A 14,923-nucleotide genomic window follows, 5' to 3' on the forward strand; every position below is an offset into this window, starting at 1 on the left:
CCGCTCACCAACGTGTAAAATGACGCGCCTTTCACGTTTCAGTGGCGGGGCTCGGCTGGCCACCCACTGCTAAGCTGGTGGGCCTGCATGCCATCCGAGGGCAAAATTCTGCCCATAGTTACCAAAATTCTTGGTAAATGTGCTTCCAGCTGTACCAGGAGCACAAACATAAACACATAAATTTGCCCCTAGTTTAATAAAGTCTCCTGTCAAACGAATCTGTCAATGGATTGCACTGACAGAGGATATCCCAATCATGTATGCATATATCATAATGAACATCACATAAAAGACAGCCTTGTGTGCCAGGTACTTGGCAGCCTGCACTTGCAACCCTGCAGAAATTTACTCAAACTGACCTGGCAGACATGATACCATTGTGATTAGTAATTTTGCCATCCCAGGTTTTGGGGTTTTAGTCTTTAGGTGGCCTTGAAGCATATCTGTGTTTCAATATTAGTAGTTTGTTACATCATTTGATTCCAGGGCTTTCTCAAGCTTAGTAGAGAGCGCAATCTGAATGAATGTGGTAATTCTCGAGTGCATTGGATATTTAGTGGTGTGATAAAAGGTGATTGGGGTTTACTTAAAAATGATCATTCTCACTATCTGATTACCAGCAATGAGCACTGTTAATTACACATATAATCATAGCATTTTGCATGTTGCACTAGCACACAATTACGGTGACAGTGGCCAGAGCATGGATGTATCCTGTTGAATCAGTGTTGGTGATGGCAAACTGGTGTTGCATGCTGGTGACCAGAAGGAAAGTACTATGAGTTTTTGCTGCTAATCCCATGACGTCAAATTACCTTTTCCCACAATCGATACAAGCATTGAAATTTGAGGATTATTTGTTTGTCTTTTCTTAGTGTTGTTTTGATGTTGAAATCTTCACTGTCATTGGGGTGCTGATCATGGTTAGCGTACAAGTACTAATGGTGGCATATGATATAGACTGAAGGGGATGTGAAGAGCCATTAGCCTGTCGATGCCTTTTGATATGGCATGTGGCCTTTTTGCTAAATCCAGGCAGACAGTGGAACTTATTCTGGAAAGGTCACATATCGTTTCTAGCTTGCTGATACAGTAAAAGATGTTGCCAGCACCCACCTCCTTGAACTGAGAGTTGTCAGGGAATAAGGACTCACCGAAAATAGTTAGGTCATTGTCATACTTGACAAGTTCTCGGCCAAGTATGGACGTGCAGCTGTTGATGTCACTGATATCATCTAGCAGAGTGTAAGCATTCCAGGGATAATATTTATAGTGCAGTTTAGCAAGCCCCATTGTTGCTTTGTCTGTTGAGCACGTGATTAGATGAAAAGCATGGTGCAGCAGACTAGCAAATAATACAGAGCAAGGGATCTTTAGGCATCTTCTCCCCATCTGCACTTGGGGAGGGCAGTATGGTTGGTGAAAAGGGCCGAGTTGATTTATGGAAGATGTGAACAGCACTTAATCCAGGATCAACGTCAAATAAACTTGAACTGCCTGCATGCAGGTTTGTGGCTCGGTACTCATAGCAACTTAACCCGCTATAGTACCACTATGGCAATGACGTAGTGGTATTGTCGCTGGACTAGTGATCCAGAGTAATGTTCTGGGGACCCGGATTTGATTCCTACCATGGCAGATGGTGGAATTTGAATTCAATAAAAATCTGGAATTAAAAGTCTAATGATGATCATGAAACCATTGTCGATTGTCATAAAAAAAATCTATCTGGTTCACAAATGCCCTTTAGGAAAAGAAATCTGCCGCACTTACTTGGTCTGGCCTACATGTGATTACTGACCCACAGCAATGTGGTTGACTCTTAAACACCCTCTGAAATGGCCTAGCAAACCACTCAGTTGTATCAAACTGCTAAAAAGTCTCAAAGAAATGAAATTGGACAGACCACCTGGCATCGACCTAGGCACCAGAAGAGTTTAGCTGTCTCACAAACTGGTCAAGCAACAGCCTGACATAGTCATACTCATGGAATCATACCTGACAGACAATGTCCCAAACACCACCGTCACCACCCCTGGGTATGTCCTGTCCCACCAGCAGGACAGACCCAGCAGAGGTGACGGTACAGTAGGTACTCATACAGCCGGGAGGGAGTTGCCCTGGGAGTCCCCAACATTGACTCCGGACCCCATGAAGTCTCATGGCACCAGGTAAAACATGGGCAAGGAAACTTCCTGCTGATTACCATGTACCGCCCTCCTTCAGCTGATGAATCAGTGCTCCTCCATGTTGAACACCACTTGGAGGAAGCACTGAGGGTGGCAAGGGCGCAGAATGTACTCTGGGTGGGGGTCTTCAATGTTATCACCATGAGTGGCTTGGTAGCACTGACCGAGCTGGCCGACCCTAAAGGACATAGCTGCTAGACTGGGTCTGCAGTAGGTGGTGAGGGACCCAACAAGATGGAAAAACACACTTGACCTCATTCTCACCATGCATCTGTCCATTACAGTATTGGTAGGAGTGACCACTGCACAGTCCTTGTGGAGACGAAGTCCCGTCTTCACACTGAGGATACCTTCCATTATGTTGTGAAACACTACCACCATGCTAAGTGGGATTGATTTCGAACAGATCTAGCAACTCAAGAATGGGCAACCAAGAAGCGCTGTGGGCCATCAGCAGCAATAGAATTGTACTCAACCACAATCTGTAACTTCATGGCCTGGCATATCCCTCACTCTACCATTACCACCAAGCCAGGTGATCAACCCTGGTTTAATGAAGTGTGCAGGAGGGCATGCCAGGAGCAGCACCAAGCACACCTAAAAATGAGGTGTCAACCTGGTGAAGCTACAACACAGGATTACTTGTGTGCCAAACAGCATAAGTCGCAAATGATGACAGAGCTAAGCAATTCCACAACCAACGAATTATATCTAAGCTCTGCAGCCCTGCCACATCCAGCCATGAATGGTGGTGGACAATTAAACAGCTCACTGGAGGAGGAAACTCCACAAATATCCCCATCCTTAATGATGGAGGAGCCCAGCACGTCGGTGCAAAAGATAAGGCTGAAGCATTTGCTACAATCTTCAGCCAGAAATGCTGAGTCGATGACCCATCTCTGCCTCCTCCAGAGGTCTCCAGCATTTCAAACGCCAATCTTCAGCCAATTCTATTCACTCCATGTGACAAGAAGAAATGGCTGAAGGCACTGGACAGCGCAAAGGCTATGGGCCTTGGCAATATTCCGGCAATAGTACTGAAGACTTGTGCTCCAGAACTTGCTATGCCCCTCGCCAAGCTATTCCAGTACAGCTACAACACTGGCATTTACCCAGCAAAGTGGAAACTTGCCTAGGTATGTCCTGTACACAAAAAGCAGGGCATCATATGGAGCCACTAGACCTGTGATGATGGCCGAGTAATTGCAAGTTTTTTTTTATTCATTCAAAGGATGAATCCTCCAGATAGAGTCTCTCTCACTATAATCCACTGTATCTGGTAAATCATTTTTTCATGAGGTTGGGAGTTTCTCAATAAGAGGCATAGATGGCATGGATGTAGCAAGTTGTGAGGATCCAGGCTGAAAACCCACAGACTGGAGCTATTTATGACCAAAGTAGCCATAACCTAATGCCAGGGCTCCACTATTGTGCTAAGCAAGTGGCACAACATTGCTTTAGAGTAGACACTAAGTTCAGTTATTGACTGGAATCCTCCTAAATTAATTTTGAACAGAGGTTCATGAGGTAACTATTTCTACATCATGTTTTACTCCTAAATTGTTGAACCTATTTAACAATAAGCATTCAGAATAATGAAACAACACAAATCATATAAATCTGTTAAACGTTCACAATAGTATTTACATGGGAGTACAATGATGTGCTTGATTAAGAGATGTAATCTTTGAGGGTGAGTAATATTGCTATGATTTTAAGATTACATTATTAACTTTAAACCAAGCGGGGTAGTGGTAAAACACAGTGATTCCTAGCAGGCACTGCCGCAACCTGTCTTTTGGAGGCTGTTCTGTGATTGTGTAGGTTATCCCAATATTGTCCATGTGCTGCAACACTGAGGATGATAACTGACTTTCTAAAACATGAGCTTCAGATATGCAAATATGGATTATACTAATTGAGCAATAGCCACAAAAGGAATATGTAGAGTAATGACTCAAACCGACTAGTGAAAAACCACAGTGAAGCCTCTGTAGTGTCACTGTGTCCTCTTCTGCTATGACCTACAATAAGACACATTAAATATAAATCTGTACTTCATACAAATGGAGAGTTTATTTAAATAGTAAATTACCTATACATATGCATTATTGCACTGTGCAAAGCCACAGGAACAATTCATTAAAACATGGTTCAAGTTATTTGTTAGTTGTTCTGAGGTAAAATTTGGTAGCAAGATGTATGACAGCACATCAAAAGAGCTGTGTTTATTTTTACATCCAGTATGGAAGATACACCAAATGCATGCTAAAGATATGTCTCAAAAATGCCAGAAGGCAAAATATAATAAAAATTTAAGCTTGCTTCAGAATAAATAAATAAGATGAAACTTTATTTTTGCTTAAATTGGCAATGCTTTCTGCTCCAGGTCTTCAGCTAAATGTGATCACTTTGTGATATGACTGTATCCACCTTGTGATAAATTTTTGATACAAAATTCTCTCAGAGCAGTTTCTTTGTAAGAGTTCAGCTTCATGGTGATCCACGAGTCAGTGAAACTTCTGAAGGATGTTGTAAAAGTTCACTTTTTCCTAATGTTGGTATGGTCTCTTGCAATGGCCACATTTCCAAGAGGATGAATGATGGAGCATAATTTTTCTGGCTTCGTTTATTGATGAATCCTCTATTTTTATAGTTGTACCAATACTGTAGTATCATTTCCTTAAAAGATCGCGTTGTTAGAGTGTAGAGTATAGGGTTTAATGCACTATTAATAGGCAATATGAATACGACCACCCATGAACTTATGGTACCTGATTGGAAAATGCAAAAAAAAAGAGAATCCATATGAAAACCTATAAAAAATACAATCAATTCAATTATGCTAGGCCCACTGAATGCAATCTTTTGGGCCTGATAGCATAAATCCATGTCTTCATCTTCATTTCATGTAACTACCTGGAACCCAGGACAGGAAACAAAGAGTAGTGGTTAATGGATGTTTTTTCACATTGGAGGAAAGTTTGTAGTGGAGGTCCCCAGGGGTCAGTGTTGGGGCCCTTGCTCTTCCTAATATACATTAATGACCTAGACTGTGGTGTTCAGGGCATGATTTCAAAATTTGCAGATGATACAAAGATTGGAAACATTGTCAACTGTGATGAGGATAGTCTTGAACATCAAAAGGACATAGACATGTCGATAGATTGGGCAGACAAGTAGCAGATGAAGTTCAATGCAGAGTAGTGTGAAGTGATTCATTTTGGCAGGAAGAATATGCAGAAACAGTATAAAATAAAGGGTGCAAGAACAGATGGACCTTGGTGTATATGTACATAAGTCATTGAAGATGGCAAGGCAAATTGAGAGAGCAGTTAATAAAGCATATAATATCTTAAGCTTTATGAATAGGGGCATTGAGTACAAGAGTAAGGAAGTCATGTTGAACTTTTATAAAATACAAGTTATGCCTCATCTGGAGTACTCCATCCAGTTCTGGGCACCATACTTGAGGAAGGATGTGAAGGCATTGGAGAGAGTACAGAGGAGATTCACAAAACTGATTCCAGGGATGAAGGACTGTTGCTCTGAGGATAGATTGGAGAGGTTGGGACTGTTTTCCTTGGAGAAAAGAAGGCTGAGACGAGACTTGATAGAGGTATTCAAGATCCTGAGGGGTATGGACAGGGTAAATAGTGAGAAACTGTTCCCACTCAAGGGAACATCAAGAACCAGAGGGCATAGATTCAAAATAATTGGCAAAAGGAGTAAAAGTAATGTGAGGAAAAATTTTTTCACCCAGAGGGTGGTTGGGGTCTGGAACAAACTTCCTGAAAGGGTGGTGGAGGCAGGTTCGATCGAGGTATTCAAAAGGGAAATGATTGGCTATCTGAAAAAAAACGAATGTGCAATGTTATGGGGATGAGGCAGAGGAGTGGGACTGGGTAGAATGCTCTTTCAGGAAGCCAGTGCAGACTCGATGGGCCGAATGGCCTCCTTCTGCACTGTAAAGATTCTGAGATTCTGTGAACCTCTTGCTTCCATCACATGTACAGCAAGTTATTAGCTAATTGAAAGATAAGTACAATTGGCTTTTATTCTTGTTACTGTTACAAGTATGCCTTTTAACAAGATCAAATAATATTTTGAATATTGCTGAAAAGAGAGACATGTTGCCGAAACCTTTTGTCTTACTCTCATCAGGACAAATGCAAGAATGCCAAATTTCAAACAATTATGACAATTTATGCTATAGGAGAAAAGACTGCTGATTGGTTGGCAAATCAACTCTGATTGGTTGAGCCATTGCATGGTGAAAGCAACAGGGAACTGGGCTCCCCAAGCTCCCAGATAATTCAAAAAGTAATATATTCACATTAGTTCTGTTTTTACTAACTTCTTAGTGAATAAGTTGCCTTTTCAATGTTGCAGTGAGTGCTACTTTGCAAATTGATAATCAGCACGAAGCATTTATTTGCAGGAGATCGTTGAAAACTAATTCATTTACACTGAAAGCATGCATGTGGAAAATGTGAATCTAATATCTTGTAGCAAAGAACCCATTTAAAATGCATATTATTCACTATGTACTATGTACTATGTATATGTACTATGGTACAATTCTAAAATGGGTACTTGTGCACAAATCTTTGAAAGTAGGACAGGTCAACAAAGCAGCTTTTTAAAAGTTCATTCCAGGGATGGACAAGGCCAGCATTTATTATCCACCCTTTTTGAGCTGCCTCCTTGAACCACTGCAGTTCTTATGGTGCAGGTACACTCATGGTGCTATTAGGAAGGCAGTTCCAAGATTTTAACCCAACAATAATGAAGGAATGGCAATATATTTCCAAGTCAGGATGATGTGTGATTTGGAGGGACACTTGCAGGTGGTGGTGTTCCCATGCGCCTGCTGATCTTGTTTATCTAGGTGAATAAGATCATGGATTTGAAAGGGCTGTCGAAGGAACCTTAGTGAATTGCTGTAGTGTATCTCGTAAATGATACACACTGCTCCCACTGTGTGTTGGTGCTGGAGGGAATGAATGTTTAAGGTGGTGGATGGGGTGTTGATTGAGTGGGCTGCTTTGTCATGGATGGTGTCAAGATCGTTGAGTATTGTTGGAGGTGCACCCATCCAGGCAAGTGAAGAGTCAGGAGGTGAGTTACTCACCGCAAGATTTCCAGTTTCTGCCTGCCTTTGCGACATTTAAATGCCTGTTTTGGTTAATTTTCTGGTTATCAGGGACACCCTGGTTGTTGATGATGAGGAACTTGGCAATGATAATGCCGTTTTGTTGCAGATGGTCACACTAGTGTGGTGTGAAGGTTACTTGCCACTTCTCAGCTCAAGTCTAAATGTTATCCAGGTCTTGCTGAATGAGGTGATGTCCTGGGACTGAGATGATTGGCCTCCAACACCCAACCATCATCCTTTGTATGAGGTATGACTTCAACCAGTGGAGACTTTTCCCTGATTCCCAATGATGTCAATTTATGCGAGGGCTCCTTGATGCCACACTTAGTCAAATGTTGCCTTGATGTCAAGGGCAGTCACTCTCACCTCAAGTCTGGAATTCAGCTCTTTTGTCCATGCTTGTATCTGGCTGTAATGAGGTCTGGAATGGAGTGCTCCTGGTGGAACCCAAACTGAGCATGGGTAAGTGGGTTAATGTTGAGTAAGTGCTGCTTGATATAGCAGTCTATGACAGCTTCCATCACTTTGCTGTTGACTAGGAGTAGGCTGTTGAGTGATAATTGGCTGAATTTGGTTCATTCTGCTTTTTGTGGAAAGGGCATACCTGGGTAATACTCTACTTTCTTGGGTGGTGCCAGTGTTGTTAGCTGTATTGAAACAGCTTGGTTAGGGGCATGGTTAGTTCAGGAGCACAAGTACTACAGCTGGATGTTGTCAGGGCACATAGCCCTTGCTGTATCTAGTGCCTTCTTGAAACATGTGGAGTGATCAATCTGGCTGAAGACTGGCGTCTGTGATGATGAGAACCTCAGGGATAGGTTGATGTGGATCATTTACTTAGCACTTATAGCTGAAGATGTTGCAAATGTTTCACCTTGTCTGACGTGCTGACCCCTACCATCATTGAGGATGGGGATGTTTGTGGTTTTCTTGTCTGGTTAGTTGTTTAATTGTCCACCACTATTTACAACTAGGTGTGGCAACAGGCAGAGCTTTGATCTGATTCAGTTGTTGTGGGATCAGTTAGTACTGTCTATTGCATGCTGCCTCTGCTGTTTAACCTGTATGTAGTCCTGTGTTGTAGCTTTACCAGACTGGCATCTTATTTTCAGGTATGCCAGCTGGTGCTTTTGGCACACTCTACTACACTCCTTATTGAACCAGGATTGGTTCCCTACTTTAATGTAAGGGCAAAATACTGCAGACGTTGGAAATCTGAAAGAAAAACAGAAAATGCTGGAAAAACTCAGCAGGTCTGGCAGCATCTGTGGAGAGAGAAACAGAGTTAACGTTTCGAGTCCGTATGACCCTTCTTCAGAGCTAAAGAGAAATAGAAATATGATGGATTTTTATGCTGTTTAAGAGGGGGTGGAGCAGGTGGAACGAGATAGCTGTCACCTATCCCTGACCTTCTAAGGAGAGATTGACAAAGATGTCATGGACACAAGGCAAAGGAAGTGTTAATGGTAGTGGTAAAGAGTAAAGAAGGTGCTGATAATGGCATAAAGGTAAATAGCAGAAGGTGTTAATAGCAAAACAAGGATCAGCACTCTGTGAAAGCAAAACATAAAAACAAGTGACTGATGGCCTTGTGGGAGGAAGGAAGGGAGTGGGGAAAAAAGATATATATAAAAAATAATAAAAATTGGATTAAAAAAGGGGGTCAAGCTGGAACAGAGAGTTCATGGTCTGACTTCAATGTTAAGTCCGGAAGACTGTAATGCGCCTAATCGGAAAATGAGGTGCTGTTCCTTCAGTTTGTGTTGGGTTTCACTGGAACATAGCAGCAGGCCAAGGATGAACATATGGGCATGAGAGCAGGATGGTGTGTTGAAATGGTAAGTGACAGGGAGGTCAGGCTCATGCTTGCAGGCTGAGCGAAGGTGTTCCGCAAAGCGGTCACCGAGTCTGCGTTTAGTCTTCCCAATGTAGAGAAGACCGCATTGGGTGCAGCAAATACAGTAGACCGAATTGAAGGAGGTGCAAGTGAAGTGCTGCTTCACCTGAAAGGAGTGTTTGGGGCTTTGGAAAGTGAGGAGAGAGGAGGTAAAGGGGCTGGTGTTGCACCTTCTACGATTGCATGGAAAGGTGCCGTGGGAAGGGGTGAGGAGTTAGGGGTGATGGAGAGTGGACCAGTGTGTCATGAGGGAACAGTCCCTACAGAATGCTGACGAGGGGATAAGGGGAAGATGTTTTTGGTGGTGGCATCATTGTAGAGTTGCCGGAAATGGAGGATGATCCTTTGTATGAGGAAGCTGGTGGGGTGAAAAATGTGGACAAGGGGGACCCCATCATGGTTCAGGGAGGGAGGGGAAGGGGTGAGGGCAGAGGTGCGGAAGATGGGTCAGGCACAGTTGAGGGCCCTGTCAACCACAGTGGTGGGGGGGGAGCCTCGGTTAAGGAAAAAGGGAGACATGTCCTAAGCGCCATTTAGGAAGGTGGCATCATCAGAACAGATGCAATGGAGGCAAAGGAACTGAGAGAATAGGATGCTATCCTTACAGGAAGCAGGGTGTGAGGAGCTGTAGTCGAGGTAGCTGTGGGAGTTGGTGGGCTTGTAATGATTATTGGTGGACAGTACATCACCAGAAATGGAGACAGAGAGGTCAGGGAAGGGAAGGGAAGTGTCAGAGATGGACCATGTGAAGGGGCGGAAATTGGAAGCAAAATTGATAAATTTTTCCAGGTCAAGACAAGAGCATGAAGCGGTACCGATAAGTTAGTGATGTACCGAAAGAAGTGTTGTGGAAAGGGGGCCCCTGTAGGACTGGAACAAGGAATGTTCCATATACCCCACAAAAGGACAGGCATAGCTGCGGGTACCCACTGCCACACCTTTTATTTGGAGGAAGTGAGACAAGTTAAAGGAGAAATTGTTCAGTGTGAACAAGTTCAGCCAGGTGGAGGAGAGTGGTGGTGGATGGGGATTGTTTGGCACTCTGTTCAAGGAAGAAGCGAACAGCCCTGAGACCATCTTGGTGGGGACTGGAGGTGTAGGGGGATTGGATGTCCATGGTGAAGAGGAGGCAGTTAGGACCAGGAAACTGGAAATTGTTGATATGACATAGGGCATCAGAGGAATTACAAACATAGGTGGGAAGAGACTGGACAAGGGGAGAGACAATGGAGTCAAGATAGGAAGAAATGAGTTCTGTGGGGCAGGAACAGGTTAACACGATGGGTCTACTGGGTCAGTCCTGTTTATGGATTTTGGAAAGGAGGTAGAAGTGGGCTGTGTGGGGTAGGGAGACTATGAAGTTGGAAGCTGTTGAGGGAAGATCTCCAGAGATGAAGTCAGTCGCATTCCTGGAAACAATGGCTTGATGTTTGGTGGTGGGGTCATGGTCCAGGGGGAGGTAGGAAGAAGTGTCTGAGAGTTGGCGCTCAGCCTCTGCAAAGTAGAGGTCAGTACGCCAGACAACAACAGCACCACCCTTTTCAGCAGGTTTGATAAGCAAGTCAGGGTTGGACCTGAGAGAACGGAGTGCAGCAAATTCAGAAGAAGACCGGCTGGAGTGGGTGAGAGGAGCAGAGAAATTAAGATGGCCGATGTCATGCCGACAGTTCTCAATGAAAAGATCAAGAATGGTAAGAGACCAGAGAGAGGGGTTCAGGTAAAGGGAGAATAGTGGAGGCAGGTGAAAGGATCCATTGAACGGGGGCAGGACTCCAGCCCAAAGAAGTGAAAGTGGAGACGAAGGCAGCAGAAGAGCTCAGCATTGTGCCAAGCCCGAAATTCATTGAGGTGAGGGTGTAAGGATATGAAACTGAGTCCTTTGCTGAGTACAGAACATTCAGCATCAGAGAGGTGAAGGTCAGAGGGTATGGTGAATACGCAGCAAGGGCTGGGATTAGAAGAGTCCCACTGGACCATGACCCCATCAAACATCAAGCCATTGTTTCCAGGACTGTCATTGACCTCATATCCTCTGGAGATCTTCCCTCCACAGCTTCCAACCTCATAGTATCCCAACCCCGGACAGTCCGCTTCTACCCCCTCAAAATCCACAAATAGGACTGTCCCAGTAGACCGATCATGTCAGCCTGTTCCTGCCCAACGGAATTCATTTCTTCCTATCTTGAATCCGTTCTCTCTCCCCTTGTCCAGTCTCTTCCCACCTACTTTCATGATTCTTCTGATGCCCTACATCATATCAACAATCTCCAGTTTCCTAGCCCTAACTCTACTTCTGAACTTGCTGTACTCTGTTCTCTCAGGTCCAACCCTGACTCTGTTATCAAACCTGCTGAAAAGGGTGGTGCTGTTGTTGTCTGGTGTACTGACCTCTATCTTGCAGAAGCTGAGTGCCAACTCTCAGACACTTCTTCCTATCTCCCCCTGGACCATGACCTCACCACCAAACATCAAGCCATTGTTTCCAGGACTGTCACTGACCTCATCGCCTCTGGTGATCTTCCCTCCACAGCTTTCAACTTCATGGTCTCCCAACCCCAAACAACCTGCTTCTACCTCCTTCCCAAAATCCATAAACAGGACTGTCCCAGTAGGCCTATCGTGTCAGCTTGCCCCTGCCCCACAGAACTCATTTCTTCCTATCTTGATTACATTTTCTCTCCCCTTGTCTAGTCTCTTCCCACCTACGTTTGTGATGCTTCCTCTTCACCATGGATGACCAATCCTTCTATACCTCCACCCCCCCACCAGGATGGTCTGAGGGCTCTCCGCTTCTTCGTTGAACAGAGGCCTGAACAATCCCCATCCACCACCACTCTCCTCTGCCTGGCTGAACTTCTTCTCTCACTGAACACTTTCTCCTTTAACTTGTCTCACTTCCTCCAAATGAAAGGTGTGGCTATGGGTACCCGCGTGTCTTCAGTTATGCCTGTCTTTTTGTGGGGTATGTGGAACATTCCTTGTTTTAATCCTTCTCAGGCCCCCTCCCACAACTCTACTTTCAGTACATCGATGACTGTATCGGTGCCATTTCATGCTCTTGTCTGGACCTGGAAAAATTTATTGATTTTGCTTCTAATTTCCACCCCTCTCTCACCTTCATATGGTCCATCTCCGACACCTCCCTTCCCTTCCTTGACCTCTCTGTCTCCATTTCTGGTGATAGACTGTTCACCAATATTCATTACAAGTCCACCAACTCCCACAGCTACCTTGACTACAGTTCCTCACACCCTGCTTCCTGTAAGGATTCTTTCCATTCTCAGTTCCTCTGCCTCTGTTGCACCTGTTCTGATGATGCTACCTTCCAAATTGGTGCTTCTGAAATGTCTTCCTTTTTTCTTAACCGTGGTTTCTCCCGCACTGTGGTTGACAGGGCCCTCAACTGTATCCGACGCACCTCCCGCACCTCTGCCCTCACTCCATCTCCTCCCTCCCAGAACCATGATAGGGTCCCCCTTATCATCACTTTTCACCCCACCAGCCTCCGCATTCAAAGGATCATCCGCCGCCATTTCTGCCAACTCCAGCATGATCTCACCACCAAACGTCTTCCCCTCACCTCCCTGTCAGCATTCTATGGGGACCGTTCCCTCCGGGACACCCTGGTCCAACCCTGGATTACCCTGAATTCCTCATCCCCTTCCCACGGCACCTTCCTATGCAATCGTAGAAGGTGTAACACCTGCCCCTTTACATCCTCCCTCCTCACTTTCCAAAGCCCCAAACACTCCTTTCAGGTGAAGCAGCACTTCACTTGCACCTCCTTCAATTTGGTCTACTGTGATCGCTGCTCCCAATGCGGTCTCTTTCACATTGGGGAGGCGAAATGCAGACTGGGTGACTGCTTTGTGAAACACCTTCCACAAGCATGACCCAGACCTTCCTGTCGCTTGCCATTTTAATACACCACCCTGCTCTCATGCCCACTTGTCCATCCTTGGCCTGCTGCAATGTTCCAGTGAAGCTCAACACAAACTGGAGGAACAGTTCCTCATCTTCCGATTAGGCACTTTACAGCCTTCCGGACTTAACATTGGGTTCAACAACTTCAGATCATGAACTCTCTCCTCCATCTTGACCCCTATTAAATCCAATTTCTATTTATCTATTTTAAAATTTTTGTTCATTCTTTAATTTATTTGTTCATTTTTTTATATCCTTTTCCCCAACCATCACCACCACCCACCCAGTCACCACAGGGCCATCTGTCACTTGTTTTTATGTTTTACTTTCACAGAGTGCTGACCCTTGTTTTGCAATTAACACCCTCTGCTAATTTACCTTTATGCCACCATCAGCACCTTCTTTACTCTTTACCACTACCATTAACACTCCCTTTGTCTTGTGTCCATGACATCTTTATGATTCTCTCCTTAGCTGTCACCTATCCCTGACCTTCTATCTTGCTCCACCTGCTCCACCCACTCTTAAACAGTATAAAATCCACCATATTTCTACTTCTCTTTAGCTCTGAAGAGTCACATGGACTCGAAACATTACCTCTGTTTCTCTCTCCACAGATGCCACCACTCCTACTGAGGTTTTCCAGCATTTTCTGTTTTTATTGGTCCCCTACTTGACAATAATGACAGAATTAGGGATCTGCCGGGCCAAAAGGTTGTGGTTGTGGTTGAATACAAGATTGTGGTTGAATACAATTCTACTGTTGCTATTATCTCACATGGCCTCATGGGTTCCCAGTTTTGAACAGCTATCCCATTTATCCCATTTAGCACAGTGGTAGTCCCATGCAACACAATGGTTCATGTCCTCAATGTTAAGATGGGGACTTTGTTTCTATAAACATTGAAGGCATTCATTCTTACTTTTATTGACATGGACAGATGTATCTGCAACATGTAGATTGGTGAGGATGAATCAAAGTAGGTTTTTCCCTTTTGTTCATTCCCTCACCATCAGTTTCAGGCCCTGTCTGGCAGCTATGTATGTCAGGACTCAGCCAGCTCAGTCAACAGTGGTCCTTTTGAGCCATCCTCAGCTGAAATCCCCCACCCAGAGTACATTCTGTGTTCTTGGTACCCTCTGTGCCTCTTCCAAATGGTCTTCAACATGGAGCAGCAATAACGCATCAGCTGAGGGAGGGTAGTAGGTGGTAATCTGCAGGAAGTTTCCTTGCCCATGTTTGACCCGATGCCATAGGATGTTATGAGGTCTGGAGTCAATGTTGAGCACTCCTAGGGCTACTGCCTCCCAACTGCATATGACTATATGGCCACTTCTAGTGGGTGTGTCCTGCCCATGGGACAGGACATACCCAAGGATGGTGATGGAAGAGTCTAGGACATTGGCTGTAGGTTATGATTTGGTAAGTATAACTATGTCAGGCTGTTACTCAGTAGACTATGGGACAGCTCTCCTAATTTTGGCACAAATCCCCAGAGGTTAGTGATGGGGACTTAGTAGGGTCAACAGTGTGCCTTTGTCATTTCCAGCGCCTAGCTCAATGCTAGGTGTTTGTCCAGTTTTATTTTCATTCAACTTTTCTGTAGTGGTTTGGTACAACCGAATGGCTTGGTAGGCTATATCAGAGGCCAGTTATGACTTAACCACATTGCTGTGTGTCTCGAGTCACATGTAATTCAGACCCGATAAGGATGGCAGATTTCCTTCCCTGAAGGATATTGGTGTATCAGATGG

General features: G+C 44.5%; 1 protein-coding gene across 1 annotated transcript in view; it reads right to left on the reverse strand.

The window, feature by feature from the left end:
* Positions 1 to 4,682: 4,682 nt before the first annotated feature.
* rxfp1 (relaxin family peptide receptor 1) overlaps positions 4,683 to 14,923 on the reverse strand; it is a 161,252-nt gene continuing 151,011 nt past the window's right edge. The window contains exon 18 of the mRNA XM_078552868.1: positions 4,683 to 4,963. Coding sequence (XP_078408994.1) covers positions 4,683 to 4,963 — 281 coding nt within the window. The remainder of the gene's footprint in view (positions 4,964 to 14,923) is intronic.

Source organism: Cetorhinus maximus, chromosome 1 (assembly GCF_964194155.1).
Source record: "Cetorhinus maximus chromosome 1, sCetMax3.hap1.1, whole genome shotgun sequence".
Lineage (NCBI taxonomy): Eukaryota > Metazoa > Chordata > Chondrichthyes > Lamniformes > Cetorhinidae > Cetorhinus > Cetorhinus maximus.